This window comes from Octopus bimaculoides, chromosome Z, assembly GCF_046866305.1.
Source record: "Octopus bimaculoides isolate indiv1 chromosome Z, ASM4686630v1, whole genome shotgun sequence".
NCBI lineage: Eukaryota > Metazoa > Mollusca > Cephalopoda > Octopoda > Octopodidae > Octopus > Octopus bimaculoides.
The window spans coordinates 39805481-39830275 of NC_142944.1; the positions used below are offsets into that span (position 1 = coordinate 39805481).

General features: G+C 33.2%; 1 protein-coding gene across 26 annotated transcripts in view; it reads right to left on the reverse strand.

The window, feature by feature from the left end:
• LOC106878999 (chromatin remodeling protein domino) overlaps positions 1-24795 on the reverse strand; it is a 137416-nt gene that overhangs the window by 76563 nt on the left and 36058 nt on the right. For 15 of the 26 annotated variants that reach the window (XM_089365226.1, XM_089365214.1, XM_089365225.1 and 12 more), the window contains 17 exons: positions 23470-23658; positions 21283-22076; positions 15107-15350; positions 13554-13845; positions 13120-13444; positions 11938-12078; positions 10445-10652; positions 9658-9737; positions 6133-6273; positions 5832-5964; positions 5234-5359; positions 4996-5135; positions 3945-4046; positions 1864-2041; positions 1608-1744; positions 1396-1506; positions 275-526 (listed from right to left, as the gene is read on the reverse strand). In XM_089365226.1, coding sequence (XP_089221352.1) covers positions 275-526; positions 1396-1506; positions 1608-1744; positions 1864-2041; positions 3945-4046; positions 4996-5135; positions 5234-5359; positions 5832-5964; positions 6133-6273; positions 9658-9737; positions 10445-10652; positions 11938-12078; positions 13120-13444; positions 13554-13845; positions 15107-15350; positions 21283-22076; positions 23470-23635 — 3570 coding nt within the window. In that variant the 5' untranslated portion in view covers positions 23636-23658. The remainder of the gene's footprint in view (positions 1-274; positions 527-1395; positions 1507-1607; positions 1745-1863; positions 2042-3944; positions 4047-4995; positions 5136-5233; positions 5360-5831; positions 5965-6132; positions 6274-9657; positions 9738-10444; positions 10653-11937; positions 12079-13119; positions 13445-13553; positions 13846-15106; positions 15351-21282; positions 22077-23469; positions 23659-24795) is intronic. The other 11 variants (XM_089365223.1, XM_089365221.1, XM_089365222.1 and 8 more) reach the window with 1 other exon arrangement.

Sequence of the window (24795 nt, forward strand, 5' to 3'; positions counted from 1 at the left end):
CGCACGACAGGTTTGTCTTGTTTTGTCTATTAAATTCTACTGACAAGGTAAGTATTGGATAAATTGAGACTAAGGCAAAAGAAGCAAGTTTTGAGTGCAGCACAGAGAAAATACCCCATACTTGTATTTTTCTAACTGAAAACACATTTGCTTTATTATTTTTATGCCAATATGTTTCTGTGAATGCCAGCAATACAGTCCAGAGCAACTGAATTAAAAAAACAAAACAAAACAAAACACTGAAATAAGATATATATATATAAATCATACTCACTTTATGCAAACGTTTGATGAGATTGTCATTGTATTCATGGCTTCCCTCTATCATACCTGACAATGGATTAGCAAACCATTCTTTGAAGTCCTTATGCGAAGAAAACACATTTGGCATCAAAAAGTGCATCAATGACCAAAGTTCCATTAAACTGTTTTGAAGCGGAGTTCCAGTTAATAATAATCGGCGTTGACTTTGAAAATTTAAAAGTGTCTGCCAACGTTGAGACTTGAAATTTTTTATATTTTGAGCCTGAAAATTCAGAGAAACAGTGGATTTCATTTAGTAGCAATCAAGCAATTATTTAAGGGAGAAAAAAAAAAAATATTCAGCACTATAGCAGTTTAGTAACTATACAACTCATAACTGCCTTTATCTTAATTACAAGTTTATGATTTCAGACAATTCTGTGTCCTAAAAAATTAAAATTTTAGAACAATAAATGAACACTTCTTTGAGACTGGTATACACAGCTTCTTTAACTTATGATTCAACAACCCACTTGCAATATTAACCCTTTAGCTTTCAGATTTCTTTGTCAAATATATTACTTATGTAATACAAAGGGTTTGAATTAATCTCTTTTACTCGTTTCAGTCTTTCGACTGTGGCCATGCTGGAGCACCGCCTTTAGTCAAGCAAATCGACCCCAGGACTTATTCTTTGGAAGCCTAGTACTTATTCTATCGGTCTCTTTTGCCGAACCGCTAAGTTACGGGGACATAATCACACCAGCATCGGTTGTCAAGCGATGTTGGGGGGACAAACACATACATATATATATATATACATATATACGACAGGCTTCTTTCAGTTTCCGTCTACCAAATCCACTCACAAGGCTTTGGTCGGCCCGAGGCTATAGTAGAAGACACTTGCCCAAGATGCCACGCAGTGGGACTGAACCCGTGACCATGTGGTTGGTAAGCAAGCTACTTACCACACAGCCACTCCTACGCCTATGCAAGATTTCTATGATGTGTTTGCATATTTTCAGAATGATATTGAATAGAAGGTGCAAGAGGTTGGATTTGGTCAGTTTTAACATATTAAGGCTAAATATTACTGGATTAAATACTAGAGGGTTAAATAAATCAAAATAACTGCAAATCAATACTTACTTCATCTAAAATGAAATACTTCCATTTTTTCCTCCTAAAGGCTTGATGGTCTTGAATAACTAGTTTATAGGACGTAATACAAACATGGAACGCATTTGTTTTGGTCCAACCCTAAAAAAAAAGTGACATTTTTGAAAATTGCAAGATCTTGTTCAAATAAATTGTTAAAATGTATATAAAGAATGAAATATTCAATAGATTGTTTAACTCACTGTTCTCTTAGCTTTCCTTTCTTTTGGGTTACCATAATATGTCAAGATTTTGAAGGCAGGACACCATTTCTTTAACTCCATTTCCCAATTGAGCATTACACTAGTTGGTACCACAATTAAATGCGGACCCCAAATACCTAATAGAACAGTAACAAATAACAAGAATCAGCTCAAACAACTAAGTGCATTTCAAAAGCTTTTAATTTCAAATAATAAATTAGATTACGTAATTTCAAATGGATATTAAAATAATTACCCTTTTCACAAGCTAAATGAGCCAACAAGGCAATAGTTTGAATAGTTTTACCCAAACCCATTTCATCGGCTAAAATTCCATTGAGTTTCTTTTCATGCATCGTGGCCAACCAATCTAGACCAACGTGCTGATATTCACGTAAAGTATGCTTCAACAAGAAAGGGACGGCTACTTTCACCTGAATTAAATATTATATAATTAAAATACTAAATTACCACCATACAAAAAATGAGTAAATTATACATTACAATTAAAAAAACTGTTTAAAAGAACAATTTAAAAAAAAAAAAGTACTGCTAAACAAATACAAAAAAAAATAATAAGCAAGACTGACACAAAAGAAACTTACTATTAAAAAAATTTTATATGATTTCTGCTTTGAAATTATTGCAATTTACAGATTGTGGTAATAGCGTGTGGAATTAATCTAAAATTAAGTTGCTAATATCATGTAAGTACATTAGTTACAAGAATGAAGCAGGGAGGGGGGATGCTATAAAAACACAGAATACAAGCCATCAACTTACATTGCATGTATATGTGCACATGCACACATATATGCACAGACATATTTCTTTGATTACTCAGGACAGTGTTTTACAACTGGTTGTTCTTTTTGTTGCTAACTCTATTAGTTGCCTTTTAACACATAAAATAGGTAGTTAAAATGTATGATGTACCAATCCAAAACTAAAGTAGACACATATGTGTACATGCATATGCTCATATGTCCATCTCAATGCTGTTTTTCAAAGACAGCCTTTCCCATGCTGGCATCAGTTGTGCCAAAACTTAATGAAGCCATATTCTTTGCTTAGATCCCCATCCACCTGTCTTCAACCCAAAACTATATTTTTATCCCACAGGGCACTGGTGTGGTTTTGGATTTCAGCTTGCTACATGGCAGCATCTGCCCAAGGCATCACAGAGCAGGACTGAACAGTCAACTACATGGTTACAACAGACTTCTCACCTATACAGCCAATACTTGCAAATATGAACATGTACACACCCAAATACTAGTTGACATGAAAAAGTGAACATCAAAACAATGATATATGTAAAACCCTCCTTCCATAGTTGCAAAGATTACATAGTTTGACAGGGGGTGGCAAGCCAAACAACTACTCCGAGTTTAAGTGTCTACTTTAGCATGAATTCTATGGCTGTATACTCTTCCTAATGCCAACAACTTTACAGTGTACAGGGTACATTTTTTTATACTACCAGCACCAGTTAGGACAGCAAGTAACTTGCAGGACAAGACTCCCCAACTGCAGGGTGAGAGTAGTATTGAGGGAAGAAGCTTTGTGCCAGGTGGTGAGAGAAACATAACAAGGTAGGTCTTCCCTTAACTATATGCCACTAGCTCAGCAGTTTTGTGTGAAGACCAGTGGAATAACAATACTTCACTTGAGAAATAAGCTTTAGCGACAATGGGGGTCATACAACACTGCCTAAGTAAGTATACTATCTAAATAAGTTTTGTCTAACCCTTACAAAAAGCAGATTTAAAAACAATGATCATAATGGTGTGTGTGTGTGTGTGTGTGTGTGTGTGTATGCACACACATACATTTTCTTTCTGTTTAAAATAAGTATTCAAACATTTTAGTAATCATGCTTGTAATGTGGATGGTGCCTAATAGGTTTTCCTATAGGACTAACTAGCATTTAATTTATGAACCTGATTATTATCTAATTCAAGTTTTTTCATTAATAACATTCATGTGGAAAAATGAAGCAATAGCCATAATTCTACAAATGACAATCATAATGCTAATTCATTGCCAAAACTTCAAAATAAAAAAAATTAAGAACTGAACATACGAAGAAGTTGAAGAACATTTCTAATTATGAAAACATTTGAAAATCTGAAAGAATGCCAACTTATAGGAAATGGGAATAAAACCAGTGATAGAACATAAACAATTCAAAAACAGGGAAAGACACTGTGCCACTGCCTGATGTTGCTGGAGTTTAAAATATATATATATGAAAGACAGGATGAAAAGAAATGAATCAAAGAAATGAAACAAAATATTCACTTAGTTAATAATTAACATAAATGATTAACTAACCTGAGTAGTTTCCAGAGTGTATCCTTTTGGCTGTAAACTTTGTGCTTCAGCAGCAATATCGGTAATTTCTTTTCCAGGTGCCTTTCCTTCTAATGTTGCAGCCTAAAATGGATTTGGATATATATGAATATGGATATATATATATATATATATATATATACATACACACACATTTAATGGAATAATGGAAGTTACTGTTTGTTTAATAGTGAAGAGCGAGGGTACAATATGCATTAAAGTGCTTTCTGCTCTTAAGGATCAGAAACTATGTATTGTTTCAACGTATAAAAGGGGGTCCAGAAATCACATTTTCAATATCTAAATTTTCCCCCTATCCCCACTGCAATTTCTTAATTCGTAACTTTTTCCAATTTTTTTTTGTTATGACAAAAAAAAAAAAAAGACTTTATGAAAAAGTATGCAAATACAAAAGAGATGTACACAAGAACAGAGGGTGTTCCAGATATATACACCATAAAGAAAATTTATTTCTGCATTATTACTTTCTAGAGCTCTACACTATCATCATCATGACCTGTTTTACAAACACAGTTCTCATAAATCCGTTATATTGTACGAAACCTAATACATATGCTTCTTACTACTAAGATATAATACAAAAATAAATCCCTGCCAGTTATGCTGAAATAACATTATGTAGTGTTTTGCAACACCCCAACCTCTAGCCCACCACAGGTGTGCTAACTCCTCTCTCTGCCTTTTCTTCTGTTACTGACTTGACCGTTATTGCTCACAGCTCGCTAAGGTCACCCTACTTCCACTCAAGCATTGTATTTTACTCATCCTTCATCCACTCAGCACCACCATAATATCCAACTCTACAAGGCCCCACATAATGCTTAGGATTTCTTTCCAGTAACTTTGTTCCCCTAGAGCTTCTATGCTCATATGTTCCACACAGGTGCTGATTACAAACGTTCAAGAAGAACATTAATGGCAGCATTCTCACTAGTCTACAACACACTCTCAGCACTCAATGCCTCTTCCTCCAGACTGAGCAAGTAAAAAAAAAAAAAGAAGAATGACATACCTTATTAGATTGAGAACCTTCCTGAATTTCCGGATGCATTAAATATTCCAGTCCAATCTCTTCATTAACACCATTATTGCTGTCTTCATCATCATCTTCTTCCTCCTCCTCTTCTTGATCCTCCTCTTCTTCAGTATCATCTAAATGAAAAAGGTTAAGTTTGTTGGTGTTACTAAAGCAAATCAACATACACACCAAAACTGAAACAAAAATATTTAAAATTAAATCGTTAATTTACCATTATCAGATCCATACTCTTCAGTGTCTTCTGTTGTGTCTCCAGATTCCTCAACATCTGGCATCTCAAAATCACTGTTGTAAGCACCTTCATACTTCTTAATTAATTCTTCAATAGACATTTCACCTGAAAATAAGTTCCACAATTATATTAAGTTAATAGAAAAGATACTTTTTTGTTATGCTCTTTGATAATCATTTGCAGTATCTGGATGAAACGTGGATTTAAAACCAGAAAATATTTGTGCATTTTGTGTGTATTTACACAAAATACACACATGCAAAAGGAAACAATATAAAATCTAACAGGTTCCTATAACTATTTCAACATTAAACATTATTAACCAAATATAAAATATACAGCAGAGAAAATAATTAATCAGAATCAAATTCAAAAATCGAATTTGATTGAATACAATTATGAGAAAAGTTCAAATGGTAAGAATGAATTTTTAATCATGAAGAATAAAGATAAATTTTTTTAAAGTTTATATTTAACTAATAGACAACTAATTTATTCTATGATAAAAATAACATTAAAATAATATCCAACGCATTAAAAATCCAATGTATTGTGAAATATAACCAATAACACATACCTTCTTTTTCTAGCTCTGATATTTCTTCAAGATGGCTTTGATTTCTTTCATGTTTTTCTTGTTCTTCAATGGTATCTTCCATATCTTCCTCTTCTTGATCTTCTGTTTGAAATTCTTCATCACTAACTTTCTCCTGGGGAAAGAAAGAGAGAAATGGATTGAATCTTTTAAGATATCGATAATCATAGAGTAATGAATGCCAAATGAGGATAACAATTATTAATATATTACTTGTATGGAAACTATCAATTTGCAATAAATGGGTCACGATAACCCAATTTTAGATGAACCGTCTTCTCACCTCTGAATCAGAAACTTTTATCTTTCTTTCTGGCTTTAATTCTGCAGGTTTTTCGAGAATTTCTTCTGGGAGGCTTTTCAAAAGTTCTTCCAGGGGTACATCCCCTTCCTTTTGTAAAAGGGCTATTTCATCTTGGATAGACTGAAATGAAAAAACAACCATATAAACATTTAAATTTCTTTATCTTTTCATAATTCCATTCTTTTCACAAAAATTAATTTATCAATTCTTTCAAAGCTTTGAAAGTATCCACAAAATTTCAAAGGTAATTTTAAACAAAGTAGTTCCAAACGTCTGATTCTATTCATAATCCATCTATTTTAGATTATTTTCAAAAGTCTAAAACAATTGCTGAGAAATGCAAGCTCTGCATGGATAGTAGTATCAACTACATAAATTTTGGCAAGCCAGTGTGTGTATATGGATTTGTGGAGAAAGTATGAGGTGATACTGGAGAAAAATATTGAATAAGAGAGATGGTTAATTACAGTACGTTGGAAGAATATCGTTAATTTTTCAAGAAAGAATACAGTATGGAAAAGAAACATGTTTGGCTGAGTAATCATGTGCTAGTAATAGAATATAACCATTGGAGAAAGAGTTAAAATTTCAGGACAACTCAACCTGCCATAAAGTTCCCTCATGCCAAGACATTTCTTATGCTTTATCTTGTTAAGATACTTGGTGACCTTCTTCACTTTTGCTAGCATCACAAAGACAGCACCATAACATTTTGTAAAGTAGGTGACATCAAGCAGAGTATTAAGTCAGAAACCATGCCAAAGCAGACAATGTAATGCCACACAGCCCACTGGATCCTGCCAAACTATCCAACTCACACCATCATGGGAGAATGTTAAATGATGACAATGATTATTAACAAAAAGGAACATTCTCATTTAACTATGTCTGAGTATAAATTTTCCATCAGTATGATCTATTGTCAAAAGAAATACTTGATCAGTGATGTATTTACATAAAATTACATTGATATTTTACTTGAACACGAAATACAAGTAACTATGAATGTAAAGTAATCAGAAATCAGTGTCAATATTTTACATCAATCATTACTGGAATGTAATGGATAGATTGTTACAACCAAGTTAGTACATATTAAGATCTGCTGGTCAAAGGGGCTGCTTTACTATCACTTTACAGTTTTTGACATGGTTTCAACAGATGAAATAGTAGGAGAGCTTGTCATATTCTCTGCTTGTTTGTAAGTAACTTTACTGAGAACTAGTTGCATTCTTTCTTGTCTCTCCAATTCCCCTTTCAAGTTACCTACACAAATGTACTTGCCTAAATTACTGAGTATTCTCTATGCATATATTTACTCCCCTACCCCTGATCAACACCTCTCTAATAACCATTTCTGGCCTTTCTGTTGGCACACTTTACAAGTGTGGTATGTGGCTGAGAAGTTTGCTTTCCAACCATGTAATTCAGTCCCACTTCATAACACCATGAAAAAGTGTCTTCTGTTAAAGCTCCAGTAGACTAAATAGTCATAAAATGAAAGAGCCCCTTACATATATTGCATAGAATTATAGGCCAAAATCTTAGGGAAATATGTTATTTCTAGTAAGTAAAATGAGAGTATAAAGTCTCCTTTTCCAAATAGTAAGCAAATTAGGTGACAGGTGCTGGCAATAGCAGTTTTGATATACAGTGTATATGAACATTCCCCTAACTGTTTTACTTATATATCTACTATACTGTAATTCCAAATAGCTTGAAAGTGATATTGAGTTAAGGGTTAACTCTGCTGCATAACACCTATTGAAAAGCATTTTCTGTTATAGTCACAGGTGGATCCAAACCATTTCAGTGTAATTTAGTAAATAGAACCTGTGGAAGTATGTTGGCTGGACTGAAATTGCTCTTGACTGGCAAGTATAATCCTTCACTCAGTTTAACACCACCTCCACAACCAACACTTGGCTGCTTTAAGCTTTTTAGTGAAGTCACTTTGTTGCAAGTATTTGGCCTGGTTTCCAGTCAAAACGATAACTACTTCATCTATTATGGTTCCTTTCTATCTTGCAGAAGGTAATGGGTGTCGATTTCCCTTTTCTGACTGAACCACCATTTTGGATCTTTTTTAAAACGGGGGCCACATTTTTCATTAACGAAACACTTTGAAACTTGGAACACTGGTAGAATGTGTCATATAAAACATCTTTTTCTCTTAGTCTTCTTAAAAAAAAAGAAATCCCTAAGTTATTCCATGTTAAAGTTGTTGTATTTTTGTAATTTCAACCAATCACTGACGTCCATTCAGCCGATATACATTAAGTGCCGACTACATAAACAAACGATTCTGAAACAATTTTATCGGTGATAGGGTTAGGGTTAGGGTAAAACAGCAAATTTAAAAAGAAAAAACCAAATAAAACGAAGAAAAAAAAAAGAAAATGAAAAAAGCAAATAAAGCGAAGCTATGGCTTAATTAGCCAAAGGAGTAAATATAAACAACTGAATACTTGTCAGTGATTGGTTGAAATTATCGAAATAAGACAATTTTTTTACATGAAATAAATTCGAATACAAAAATATTTTTCTGTTCTATAACACAAAATAGATAAGTATACGAAGTTTGAAAGTCTTTCGGTACCAAAAACACTACGTAAAACATTAATGAAAAATGTGGACCCCGTTTTAAAAAAGATCCACCATTTTTATAGCTGCTTTCTACGCTGGCATGGGTTGGATGGCTCATCATGACCTGAGTTACTTCTCAATGGTTAGGTGTTGTATGTCAGGATGTCCTTCCTAATATTCAATACTCTGTCTCTCTCTCTCTCTCTGTGCGTGCGTGCGTGTGTGTGTGTATTTATATATATATAAACCAGAGCAAAATATGGTACAAACTAAAAAGCATTACCTCCAACTAAAACCTGCCTGCCTCAGGCTGATGATCTACTTCTAGCCACATACGGTCGAGCACACAAAGAAATAACTTGAAACCATGTGGATTTAGGTTCATGGGTGTTTTCTACTATAGGCAGTTATTACTATGATCAATATATAAGCTCAAAGTATGTGCAACACTTTCTTCAGATTAAAACATAGTTGTTCTTGTATATATTTATAAGTTTAAAAAATACCTTTAGTAATGATCACCATTTAATGTCTATGTTCCATGGTGGCATGGGTTGGGTGATCTGGCAGTTGCTAGAACTGCATCATGTTCCAGTGCTTTGTATGATTGGATGCTCTTCCTAATGCCAACCACTTTACAGTATGCACTGAATACTTTCTTACATGGCACTAGCACACTAAAGGTGACCATGCAACTATCATGAAAAAGGCAAGAGGAGTTAAAGTATGAAAAAAAGGGGGTCAGAACAGAGCAGACTTCTAGTAGAAGAGGAGATACATCATTACTCGTATATTACAAAACAAGGGTGGAAGTAGTCATGTAGATCTGGAAAGAGATAAGTGGATCCTCAAGGTACAAAGTGAGTAGAAATTTGTGGGGATAAGGAACCAAAAGTAATGTAATGTTCAGTAATGTACCTCATTATTCCCAGTTTCTCTTTCTTCTTTGTCAATAGTTTCTTCATCATCTGTTTCACTCTGATCAGGTTCAAAGTCATCTTAAAACAAAATATAAAGAAATATATATTACATTCAGTTCATAACATGAAGTTTAGGGTTACATATTTTGAATGCTATAATTTTTGAATCTCTTACTTTACAAAAATAACAAATTATAAGTCAAACATCACTGCCTCCCTCCACTACAACCTACGCTCTATATCTTATGCAATGAGGTCATTAATAACACGTGGTGATTTCTTAGGCATCCACCATGAGTTAGTTTCCCGTTGACATCCAAAGTGTGTTCATTTTTAGGAAACACCATTTTTCAAGTAATTTTAAACAAGCTTTCAACACCTATGAAGTTATTCAGAATGTATAGAGCTGAAACAATTAACACAAAATATTTTGTCTAATACTCTGACAATTCTTCTTATCCACTATTCTGGCAGGATTTGAACTCTGAACATATAAAGCCGTAACAAAGACAATGTACTTGTCTAACGCTCTCACAATTTGGTTAATTCATTACCTTTAAATATTACTACTAAGTGTTTTACTTGTACCACATGAGATGAAAAGCAACAATGAGATTTGAACTTTTAAAAAAAAAAGTGGAGGAAGACAATTTAGAAGCAATTCCATTTAAGCAACTCCTTAATTACTTTAAATAATGATTATTAAATAAATAACCATAATAAAACAGGGAAACAAAATTATATCTCTAAAATTAAGAAATTTCGTGAGAAAATTTGTGCATTACCATCTCCACTGGCGTTGGAATGTTCGGGAGTACTTGTTATGGACCCAACAACAGAAGATGAAACACCTTTTCCCATATCAGATTTAGCTAGACTTTCTGTTAACCATGAAGAATATTTTTCTGTTTGGTCAACTATGAAATTCAGGTGTATATCTAAAGCTTTTCGTCTTTTCTCTTCAAGCCTAGTTTGCTGCTTGTACTGAACAACCTGAAAATTGATTAAATGAATTGTGTTCACAGTTTTGATGCAAAATTGGAAGGAAAAAATGTTTTTATATGCCAACAAGCAACTTCATTCAACATCCAGAAGATTCTTAAAATAGTCTTCTTCAATCAGAAAGAATGATCAAGATATGATTTTAACTTTGCCAGGATTTGAACTCCGAACATATAAAGTCATAACAAAGACAGCAATGTAGTTGTCTAATGCTCTCACAATTTGGTTAATTCCTTACCTTTAAATATTACTAAGTGTTTTATTGGTACCACATAAGATGAAGAACAATTACACTTGAACTTTACAAAAAAAAGGGGGGGGGGGGAAGACAGTTAATTTAGAAGTGATTCCATTTAAGCAATCCCTTAATTTTATATCCAACTGGAATACTTACCAGCAAGCAGATTATTTAGTCTTCATAAGGTTACATATATATGTATAAATATATGTATAGCCAACAAAATGTTAATTTGCTAATTCATGCATAAATCCATCTTAATAGAATGCAAAGTAAGTTTAAAATTCAACGAGTATATTTTTTCTTTTAAATGTGAGCACTCAAAACACTAATAGCAAAAGTTAAGTGTTCACTGGTATAAAATTATAAACTTCAGTTTCATACTGACTACATTAAACAGTCAACTATAAATCAACAGGTAAAAAAGTATTAAGGGGAACATCAGACTAGAAGGCTTTAAGTGTGTGTTGATATGTAGTTGCTGTCTTCTCAGACATACAGTGTCAATATGTACCATCTAAAGTACATACCACAATATAACTAATATTGCAAAGATTTATTAATTTATTAATTCAGATTACATTGATTGGTATTTTGTTCTTGTTAATTTGCTAAGAAAGCATTAACTTAGAAAATTTACCAAACTAAAAGCAGATACAGACATTTAACCCTTTAGCATTCAGACTATTCTATCAAGTGTAAAGCTTATTTAGCCACACTGTTTTGAATTAATTATGCATTATCTCATAACTTTAAGATTTCAATTATGTGATTGTTCAGTTTCAGATTGACGTAGAGTATGTGTGAAAGACCAGGTCTGGCTGGTCTGAATACAAAACAGGTTGAATATTTTGGCAAGATACAACTGGTTTAAATGCTAAAGGGTTAAATATAAATGCCTGGAAAACTATAAATTGTTTGGTTGTTTTTTTGACAATTTACAGGATAAATTGCTCAACCCTAGAAAGCTGGTAAAAAATATGGTATAACAGGAAAAAATGAACTAAAAGAATGCAACAAATATTTGATTGTATAAACCTTTTCGATGTTAGCCCAAAATTCTTTCACTTGTTTTGCCACTTGACCGGCTATTCTTTTCAATTTCTGGGCTTCCTCTTTCACAGCTTTCTGTTCTTTTTGATCTTGTTCTTGGTGATATTTAGCAACCATACGGGATAGCTAAAAAATAAATTTCAAAACCTCTAGTAAAATACAATGTTCTAATCAGTATCAAATAAATTTACAGTTTCAGCACTTTAGAAACAAACAAATTACTAATATCAAACTTTCAGATTAGCTAAGACCATGTGTATTCCTCTCCAGATTCAAATATGTTAACTCTTTTGTTACCATATTTCTGCTGAAATACAGTGGCTTCCTTTCAATTTGAAGAACACTGAAGAAATTATTAAAATAACTTTGTCATTAATTAATCTAGTGTTTAGAACAATTAACATGAATGTTTGATGGAAGGCTTTAAAATTTAGGTCACTTTTAAAATGGAAAGTTGGTTATCACAAAACTGGAGAACTGATATTGATTCCAGTTGGCATCAAAATTGTGAGGTAAAAAGAAATGTCAAAGCGTTTGGTATTTGATAATCATAACATATCCTATTCGAAACCAATCAGGTTATTTAACCAATTATTTATTAGAATACTAATACTTCAGTGCTTAGAGCTCAACAGAAAACTTACTTCAATCGTCAATGTATACACGTGCACATGTATGTTTTCAACAATGAATACTCCTGTTTATTCAAAAGAATTTATAATCTTACAGCATTTTAATGTAAGTAGCTGAGTGTTCTTAAAAGCTTTTGCAACATAATCTTCAGGTGAATTAAATGCTGCATTTTATGTGGAAAAGTTGGCCTTTCTTTTTCTACAGGTACAGTCCCTACAATAGAACTGAATCCAGGAACTCATTGACAGCAAACAGACATTAAATGTTCAACCACACCTGTATATACACACGTATCGCCATTTAAAGGCAAAGTTGCTCAACATGAAATTTCATCTCAGAATATAACTAAAATGCAAAGAAAATTTCTGCCATTCAACCAACCCACCATATAAGGGGGTTCCACCTATTCCAATTTACTCGGAAAGCAAAGCTCAACCCAAAGATACAGTAGAAAACCCTTTTCGCAAGATACCACTTAGTGGGATTGAAAACGCACACATGCATTTTACTAATACACTTCCATTTTAAATTCACCTTTCTAGCTGCAGCCTTTTTCCACTTTCTTTCCTGAGCAAAATCAGCTGCTAGCCACTGCATTTCTTCCAGTAGGTAATCCCAATGGGCTTTATTCCTGATTGGTTCCTGTACTTTAGGCAGGCGCCGTGCTGACCAAAGACCATCTTTCCTGAGTTCAGCTACCCTGTGCATCACTTGAGCTTCTTGTTTGGCCCTCTCAACAATAGCTTCTTGTGAACCAATAGCACTGTCATATACTGCTGAAATAGCTTGCTGTCGAGTATTCAAACGATGTGCTGGAGACGTTGGAGACTTCGGTGTCCGCACCATTGATTGGGTCCCACTAAATGAAACAACATAAAACCCAAAATTAAGCATGGTGTATATTACAGGAAACTATTTAAAATTCAAAGTGAAAAATGTAAATTGTATTAATAAAAATTGTATCTTACACAGGAGATAAAAGAGCATTCTTGATAATTTGAGATGACTGTGCAACAGAAGGTTTTACATCTGTCGTTTTCGTTGATGATGTGGTAATCGTTGATAAATGCAGAGGTAATGTCTGAGAGACAACTGTAGATGTTGAAATAGATCCAGATGTACTACTATCTGTTGGTGTGGGTGTCGTGGAAACTGTTATAACTGTAGTAGTAGTGACAGTACTTGTAGCTGTTGCCGTGGGGACACAAGAGCTAGCACTAGCTGGACTGCTAATTGGAGCAGCACTAATTACAGGCAAACCTAAATTTTCCAAAGATAATTTATTTAAATATACCAATACTGGGTGAAGATAAAAAATATACATGCAGCATACGATAGGTTATTCAGATACTTATTTTACACATCTTTTCAGTTTAAATTTGCTATTCGAAACCAATACAGTAATTACTAGTTTAAAGATTAACTGTTAACAGAGTTCACAAAGGATTGTCATCAAAACTGTTGAGCAAGAATAAAAATTAAATAATCATTATGAATTAAAATTAACCAAAAATTTTGCTGGGTTTTTAAATTTTCATAGTTACAGTAAATAATGAACGTTTTAACTTAAATCATCACAAATGTGATTTTAATTTTTAGTAACAGAGTAAAACTTCATACTTACCTTTCAATATTTGTGCATGTCTGTATAAACACACACACACATACATTCATCATACATACAAGCACATACAAAAACACATATTCACTAATGGACATACACGAATCCAGCAAAAATTAAATATAAATATCAAAGCTAATAAAATTTAAATCGAAATAAAACCATTCTTATTGATGACACATTCAATAAAACACTTCACTTTAACATTCAAACAAGTATATGGATATAATAGCATGCTGTGGAAGCAAAATTTATATATGAAAAGCAAACAATATCTATTTTAATAAATTCTGAAAATCCGAAATAAACTAGGTTCTATATTCTTTTCTATGAAACTATTTTACTAAATATGACTTTCAAATTGTAACTTTACTTAAATTAAATAATCTTTAAAATTTAGTGCTTTACGGAATTTAACTTAAAATACAGAACTAAAAATAATGAAATTAGATAATTGAAAAATCAAACATTCAAAGCAGAAATGAAAAGCTAAGTTTACTTGTAACATTAAAATAAAATTCTACTTAATAATAGTAATCATAATTAATCGCAACAACAGACTGAGCTTAAAATTATATCTACGTCTCTAACTGCTAATTTACATTGAATCAAGAATATTTAAAAAATTTTCCTAATATGTATATTGTGAAAATAAAACCCAAAATTTGTTTATAATCAACCACAAAACCATATATAACACCAAAGACATCCATCCTGGAAACAATTTCACCAGGAGCTTTCCAGAATGATAGAGAAAATGAATGTTGATATATACTACAAAGCATGCAGACAACATAGGAATGGTTATTCTCACTGAAAAAGCCATTCTTAAGCATACTGAACAGAGGACAATGCTGTGCTAGCCACATTGAATGTCTTCAGTAGGAAATGTGGTGATACCCTGTTGATGATGATGATGATGCTGTTGTTGTTGTTGTAGCTGTTGTGAAGAAATTTGTCTCTGAAACTCTTGTAACCACTCCAAACTACCAGGATTAAGTGTGAGAGGAGATGGTGCAAGTTGAAATACTGCAATACCTTGCTGTGTTAATGCTGCCAATGTGGGTGTAAGAGTTGTTGGTGTACTTGTTGCCAAATTTTGGGCTGACAAAACACTCCCGACATTTCCAGTATTCTTCATTGGCTGCAATGAAATCAATAAAGTAATTGTTTTCTTTTAATACATTATCACAAATGATATGAATTCTGTAATTAAAAAGTGATAGTTTCAAAACAACCACTGAATTATAGATACGTCAATTATTAAAAGTAAATGAAAAATTTTAATAAATGAACTTCTTGACATGTCAAATATGATTTATATCTCCAAAAATAACTAATTCATCAAGTTTTAAAGTAACTTACTAAGAAATATTTTGATGTTTAAATATTCACATTACTGTCTTTTTATATAGAGATTCAATACATACAAAGAATGGGGCAGTTCTATACTTTAATCCCAATTCATTCCCTCGTACTAAAGCTGATATTTTCTTAGAAGTGTTCTATATTCTACAAAATACCCGATCAATTTTTGACAGATTTCCTACTGTTATGTCAAGATTGAATGGGGTTTTTTTTTTGAGGGGGGGGTTCTTTTTCCAAAAGTGTTATCAATAAAAGGAAGTTAATATGACAAAATATTTCTAATCATGTTTAAGCTTTAATAATCATATACTCGAGAACATTTGACATCAAACACCAATACCTGTTTTAAAATAATATAAAATGCATTACTAAACCTACTCTAACTTCAAAGATTCAGTGTTGTAACAGTTACCATATACCATAAAATTATTATCAATCAATAACAATAAAAAAAAAATCAAAATCATAATTGTGTAGAAATGGTTATATGCTTATTTAATATAACACTATTTTTGTTTTAGCATTTAATCTGGCCATATCCAGCCCAAATATTTCATGTTTTATGTTAAAAACTGACCAGATTCAACCTCTCCCACCACTCTAAAAATATACAAGCACACCATTGAAATCTTGAAGCAACAAAATAATGCATGGTTAATTCAAAACAATGGGAATAAATAAGCATAACATTTGGCAAAGAGACCTGAATGCTAAAGTGTTAAAGACCCGAGGAGCAGTGTTTCAGTGAAAATATGTAGCAAACAATGAAATGATTACATAAGAAAAATGTTATTTAATCCCAAAATCCCAAACAATGCCTAAAGAAATTAGCTGATGTAAGAATAGTGTTTATATCTGGGAAAATGTAGTACACTTATGCAAGATATTTACTGAATGTTTTTAAAAAAAGAGGTTAAAAATTGGAGTTTGTCAAAATACCCTTACAGAAATATCTTAAAATTACAAAATAGTCAAGTGTAATTAGTAGTAAATTATTCAGTGGACAAAAACTTAAATACAGATAGAAAAAAAAAATATTAAGAAATGAATTGTGGTTTAAGTGTTTTAATAAAAGTTTACACACAAAGAAAATCAAATAAAAATTATCAGCATACTAGTGCAAACATCAGAATCTGAATGAATGACTTTTTTTTCTTTATTGCTCCTTGGAATTTAAAGTAAAATGACAAGATATTAAGAATGGCAGTCAAATTCAAAAGCCAATATAACTTAAACAATTTTAAGAGTATTCCATGAGCTAGTTTTTGTGAAATGTGAGAATTATCAAGTTTTAACACTCACTATTGACTTTGTACGATAAGAATGGAAGTTGTGAAATATATACACATACATACACAGTTAAAGAATGGAGTCATTTCTTAACTCTTGTATTTTTATTTGCACACCTGGCTGCCGACCATGAAATATAAAATTTTTTCAGCTTATACTTTCATGCAGAAAAAATCCACAACCTTCCACTCCAATAAACCACTATTGCTCCTGAAAGCTGTTTTTTAATATTTTCTACAGATTGCTTGAAGCTCACTTTCTTCCTACACCTCAATTCTTGAGTTTTATATATACATACATATATATATATATATATATTGCTGAACCCATTTAATTACATGATTACTTGAGAGAAAAGTGGAGTGGAAATACTAAAATACAATCAAGATTTACAACTAAATATGCAGTAAATTTTCACAGATAGCACATCCTGAGCAGTGAGATAATGGCACACAAGTAGTGATTACATTGGGCTGGGCACCTTGTTCAGATGAATGACCAGAGGATTCCTATAGATGCTATATAATGAAGTCGTTTGTAGAAAGTGCCTCCAGCAAAAACCAAGACTACAGTTTAAGGATTGTGTAAAGTCCTCATTGAAGGCAGGTGAAATATGGGAGAAAATGAGTAAAGGAAAGAGAGAATGTTTTTGAAGAAATGCACATTGTGCATTAACTGAAGTGAGCAACTCAAAAACACACTGCCAGTGCAGTGAATGGGAAATGTTTTGTCAGTAGTATCTGCAGACATGTATGTCAATCAAGAGCAGGGCTCATCAGTCACCAGCGAAAGATAAAATATAATTTTGTCTGAATGCACACTGTTCTTAGTGGACTGTGATGGTCTTCTTTGGTCATGAGAGGACAGCCATCAGACAGATACACACATAAAACTAAGGCATTGAACAATATACCTGTGAGAGAGGGCTAGATAACTGAAAGGTAGCTGTTAACGCTTCAAAACTTATACCTTATTTGCAATTATTATAAACTAGTTTCCATTTGAAAATCAAACTAAAATGAAGCATCAAGAACATCTGGGATTAAATGTTCATAAAACAAATCAACAAATTACAAGGCCGTAATTATAATAATAAACATTCTAAAGAACTTTAGTAGATGTAACTAAGACTAGAAATCTATCCAAAGATGAAGAACTTTACAAGCATTACATTGTTAATGCTAGAGTTCCATGTATGCAAAATAGTGATCACTAATGAAACTAAGAAGGTTCATCCCTCTGAAATTTAATAGTCACTAAGGATTGTGAGGTTGTACAAGTCATGTATGAATGTGCAGTCAGCAAGGTGAGAATCAAAGAGTCAGCAGTGAATAATAAGCCAATAGGAATCCACCAGTTCAGTTCTCAGCAAATGAGTTTAAACTCAGCTAGCCATGGGAATACCTCTATGCCGACAATCTAGGTTTTATGGTAGAAACTGTATAGTATTTGGAGAAATTTCAGATGTGAAAGCAAAACCTGGTATTGAAAGATAAAAAAAAAAGTCCAATATTAATAAGTTAGAAAGAAGACAAGACCTTAATACCATCGACGAAATGGCTGAGCCTAGTATACAGAAATTCCATAGAGTGTACCCAGTGTAAACTATGGACACACATCAAATGTAATTGGATCAGAGGCCAAACCAACAGAAAAGGCAGAATTCACATGCAACAGGTGAATAAGAACTAAGAGCATTCAAGAAATAGATTCTCTCAAAAGCTTGAGAAGCTCCTTTGAATTAGTTGATAGTATGTATTACCTACCTAGGCCTAATTAGTAGCTGGAGTGGGTTCTCTTAAAAGCACATTATCCAAAAGTAAGAAGAGGTTGGAAAAGTTGGGGGTGCTATTATCTTTGTTGGCAACTTAAAGCCTTCCCCTTCAGAATGAATGTGATATTGTATAACGCTTATGCTTGAAGTGCAAAATTGTAGTAAGACAAAGCCTTCAATGTAAAGAATTTTCAAAGACTAGAAAGAAAAAGAAGTAAGCATGCTTTGTTGGATGTGTAATGTTAATGGGTAAGAACAATGGAGTGCAAATGAAATGAGAGATCTCAATATAAAATAGTAGATGTAGTAATGCAAGAGAAGACTATGGTGTCAGGCACTTAAAGACGCACCAAGTGTTGAAAATGAATGGAACATGCCAAAGAAGCAAACCAAGGAAGACTTACATCTATATCTGTACCTTCCTTCCATTTTGTTCTTGCTAAGTCTATTTGCCACCTTTCTTGGTGATTCAATACCCTATCGTCTTTTATCACCTTCTCTCTCCTAGTCACTGCACAATACCATCCATTACACCTGCTATCAGCCTCTCGCTCCCCACTTCAGGTCACTCTTTTATTGAAATCCATATTCTCCCTTACCAGCTAACATTACTCCCTCTTCTATACCGCCCACTGCCACTCTCTTGCCACAGATCATTTGTACAATTCATCCCACCTCTCAACCATGTAGCTACTATTACAATCTACCTTCTGTTGTTACTCCTCCAACACTGTCTTTCCCAAGTCTTCCTTCTACGCTATCACCTCAAGCACCCCTCTCTTCAAACCCTTTCTATTTTCTCCATTCAGACATAGTCTACATGCCCCTCTTCTTAGTCACATTGCTATGAATGAATGGAGACATAATTAAACAGTAAGAATTCTGTCTTGCAGAGCACAAAGCTACCTCACAAGTACTTGTTATAAAATAAGTGAACCAAGTATATTTTTGTAGTCAATTTTGGTTTCATTGTGTAAATAACATGACAATTTCTTTGGTACTGGCAGCACAATAAAATGCACTCACTCTGTCAAGTGGCTGGTATTAAGAACGGAAACCAGATGGGGAAACCACACCAAAATATGCAAATGATGTATGGTCACCAACCATACCAAGAAGGGAAGTAACTCTAAATAAGAATTGATTTAGACTGTGATAACCCATACAAACCATGCCAGTATGAAAATGAAAATGTATGGTAATATTGACAGTTATGATGAGGTAACAAAATATTTTAGAAGTTCCATTAAAACAACAAAAAAAGAAAATGATGAAACAAAACTTCTAATTCACAAAAGACAAATAGTATTAGGCTTCATCTTTATCCAATAGCAAGTAGCAAGTTGTAAATGGGTGGATGGTCAGATTAATTATGCATTGCCTTTCTAAATGCAGCTTTCAAAGTATAAATATGAATCTTTGAGTTGAATATAGAATGCGTGTGTTGATAATGAAAATCTAAAAAGATACAACTTCCAGTGAACAATATTGTGAGATTTTCTAACTACCACCTGCAAAAACATCTAAATTTACAACAAGAATCAGTAGTTAACATATAAATGGGGGGGGGGGGGGTGCTCGATTAGCTAGTGAACTGTGCCTTAGAGTTGAAATTTGTGAAGAGTATGCTATCTCACAGAAATAACACTTTTGTGGTAATGGCTGTGTTTGCATCATAAACAAAAAAAAATCTGGGTTTAGGAAATTATGAAGTCCACCACTATCGCTTTCTTTTACATGTTAAACACTAAATAAAATGAAGTAAATCCAACAATAGTCATTAGTGTCACCACCATCATTTAATGATGATATATCTGATTAATTATCTAATACTTGGTAAGACAATTCTGTATTTTGAACCTGGCAAATTAAACTGAGATTTTCATTGATATAATGTTAAGTAACAAATCTAACTTATCAGATACATCTAAAAGTGTTAGATCAACCTGGGAAAAATAGTAAGCCAGTTTCTTGTGCTATCATACATTCATGATTAGTCCTAGACTAATCATGAAAGTTCATATTTACACTGTTACTTACATAGTATTTAGCAAAGTTATAATCTAAGAAGCAGATTATGGAAACCCAATGACATTTTGGTCTAAAATTTCTGGTATAAAACATTTCTCTGATTAATAATATAAAACTCTTCAGGAGTTACGTAAAATTTATGATGATCTTACCAGGTAATGTTCAGATATCCCAAACCAATTATAATATTACTAAGTAAGACAGATAAAATGCAAACGTGAAACAAGAGCTGTGTGCCCAGTTTGGGCACACTAAATGAAATAACGGGAAATATGTTTTATCTTTGTATAACTAGGATAAAATGTATGGACTCTTTAGTGTTAAGATTACTCTGTCAAATGTAAAACTTATTTACGTTGATTTGAATGAACCATATATAATCTTGAAGCAATGAGATTTTGATATGGTTATTTATTTTTAGAATGACATTGTAGGGTAGGTGTAAGAGGCTAACTCTGGCCAGTTTTAACATAAAAAGACAGAGGCTGAAATGGCCATTTTAAATTCTTATGGGTTAAATGTTTAAAACAATATAATAGTCATATATTAAAGTAAAACTATTTGCAAATATTTGGTGTATTTTTCTAGAAATGAAAGAAGTGTCATATCTTACTGAGGAATCCAACTCCAATGTTTCATCTTCATCATCACTGTCCAAAGATTTTGCTTTTAAAAACTGAACAAGTTGTAATGGAGGACGTTTCTTCCAATGGAGGAAATCCATAATATTCCCACTACCATTTAAAAAATAACATTCTGTCCAATGTTCAAAATAGTTTTCTTTTAATTCAGCCATTTCTTTAAGTTTAAAGTCTATAATTTTTTTCCTATATGCAGCTATTTCCGGTGTACTAGGAGGTTTCTCTTCTAGTTTAATCCGTTTTCTAGGTGGCGCAACTGTTGTAGATGTTGATGCCGACGTACTAAGTGAGAAGTTGCCAGCACTTGAAGTGAGCACTTGTGAAGAGTCTAGAGATGAGCAAGTAATTGAGGTTACACTAGCATCTGTTGTTGTTACAGCGACATTTGCTCCCGAACTTGTGCCACATGGCAGCCTTTGAGTGAATCGATGAGTTGGTAAACTCATTCCAAACACAGGCTGAGGTTGTTGATGGTTAGCTACATTAACAGAAAGTGGTGATAAACCACTCCCAGATACACTCAACTGACATTGCTGCCCATGGTGATGAATAGTTCCAGACATATTTGGTTGTGCTTGTGTTTGTAAACGAGCAGCTGAAGATGCAATTGAAAGCACCTGCTGGATTGCATTTGCATCCTGTATTGACAAAGTTGAATGACTAGCAAGTGTACTGGGCTGTGTAACTACAACTGTTGCTGCTGCAGCTGCTTGGAGTGGAGTTTGGGGTTGTGGTGATCTTTGTATTGAAACAGGAGAAAACATTTCTGAAACAAAAATATAAATCCATTAGCAAAACAGAAACAAGGACAGAAAACAAATTTAGATTCATTTATTTAAATTAATGTAAAAAATAAACCCCTTTAATTTATTCAAATATATTATTACATCAATATGGATATTTTAAGTATTCAAAAATCCAAGAAATTAATGAATGTTTGAATTTATAACCCAAATCAATCTTAATCACTTTCAGAAAAATTGACCAAGTATCATTAAAAATTTCCTATTACTGTTCATTACATTTTGAGAATCTGAACCATGTGTATTGATTTCAATAGTCATGGCACCAGTAAGCTTTATATAAGTCCCTATGTAGTACTTACATAAACATACATTTGTTTTAGCACTAACTCCCTATTCTAATGCCACCCCTTTTTCTTTATTTCATATGATCTCACCTATCTATATATCATGGCACTCCGTTGCGGGTTCCAGTTGATCCAATCAACAGAACAGCCTGCTCGTAAAATTAACGTGCAAGTGGCTGAGCACTCCACAGACACGTGTACCCTTAACGTAGTTCTCAAGGATATTCAGCATGACACAGTGCAAACAAGGTTGGCCCTTAGAAATACAGGTACAACAGAAATGAGAAGAGTACAGCAGGGTTCGTTACCATCCCCTGCCGGAACCTCTTGGAGCTTTAGGTGTTTTCACTCAATAAACACTCACAATGCCTGGTCTGGGAATCGAAACCACGATCCTATGACCATGAGTCCACTGCCCTAACAACTGGGCCATTACGCCTCCACACACACATTTACATATCATCATCATCGTTTAACGTCCGCTTTCCATGCTAGCATGGGTTGGACGACTTGACTGAGGACTGGTGAAACCGGATGGCAACACCAGGCTCCAATCTAAATTTGGCAGAGTTTCTACAGCTGGATGCCCTTCCTAACGCCAACCACTATCCACATATTACATTTACTTCTCAATTACATGTTCAGTCCCACTGTGTGGTATCTTGGGCAAGCATTTTGCTAACCAAGTCTGGTGAGTGAATTAAGTGGAAACCGAGACAAGCATATCGCACACATGCATGTGTATACGTGTGTGAATGTCTTGTCTTGGTATTTTGTGATAACTGTAAATGAGTGTCCCTGTTGTTCCTTTCCAATATTCTGTGAAAACACATTTAGCCATGAGGAAATATCTTGGTTGAAAATAGGTGAGGGTTGGCAACAGGAAGGACATTTAATCACAGAAAATCCACCTCAGCAAACTCCATCTGACCCATGAAAGTATGGGAAAGTGGATGTCAAAACAATAATGGTGATGAAGATATTGATGACATCTCTCATTATATCTTATGTTTTAGCGGTACCTTTCTTACCGTGCTATATCTATACAGAAAGTGTAGAGTTTACTCACCAATTGCCTGCCTATCTGGCTCAGCTTCATGTGGTGTAAGCACATAATGCTGTAAAACACTCTGCTTGAACCCAGCAGAAGAGTTTTGCTGCTGCTGGGATGCCAGGCCCGATACATTTGCAACTGTTTTCTTCAAGGCATTGCTGACATCATTGTCCCTCTGCATAGTACCAAGCTGGGAGGTTTCGACTATAAAAAAAAGAAAAGAAAATAGATATCATTTAAGACTACAGAAAAACAATAATAGGAACAGAAGGAAATCAATGAATCTCTAACAATCAAGTACCTAAAGTAATCGAACTAACATTGGTTCATTTACATCTAAATTAAAATATTGATTGAATTTTTATTTATGAAGTCTCTCACTTGGAAAATATTTATCAGTTTTTGTTATTTATATTTAAATATTTAAAATTTGTTAGTTTCACCTCTATCTATACCACACAATTTTTTCCCCCTTAAGTCACACAAAATGAATAAATGAGAGGAGGGCCTTTCACTTCCCTGAACAATTTTTAAAGGGAATTATGATAGTAAAACAATGTTGTATTCTGTGGAACATAATATATTGGAGAAAAGACTCATTCTGAGTATTTAACACCAAAATATTTGAAGAAAAATTAAAACGTAAAAAGAGAAATTATCAATTTTCTCCTGCAGTTAAGAGTTCTCGATTTTTGAGGAATTAAAAGTTACTTTGTAAATAACTCGTTGAACAAGTAATAACAGGAAAAAAAAATCTAAAGAATCATAACTGAATTTTGAAAATTTGAAGAATGAAATGAAAAGTTATGTTTTTGTAATTTGTCTTGCCAAGTAAATATTTTCACTATTTCTCTAAGAGATTTAGCAAGATTTAAATTTTATCAACTACAAAATAGTCGCTATAAAAATGATACAAACACAAACGAAAGTTTATTAGGATGCGAAATATAATTACTATGAACATTATAATTATTACTAATCAGTTAAGTGTAAATCATTTAGAGACTTTAATGTCACTATCAACACTAGAGCCGCAGAAACTTAGCTACAAAAATAACTGATAAATCTCCCTCCTCAAAACACCCTAGCTTCTTAACAAGAACACGAAAGAATGTAATCCTAGATACACATGTCCGAAGAAATGGCTGATAACGGATAGGTCTTTAATTATATATAGTTACTCAATTCTCATCATTTAAGGCTTAACATCTCCGTAAATAATTTATCTTAAAAATCAAAAACAAAAAAAGATATCAAAATTTATCAGGCTAGGTAGTCTTTGATTACAATAGCTTTACATTTCATGGATGGGAAATTGCTGGATTCACTACAGTTTTATAT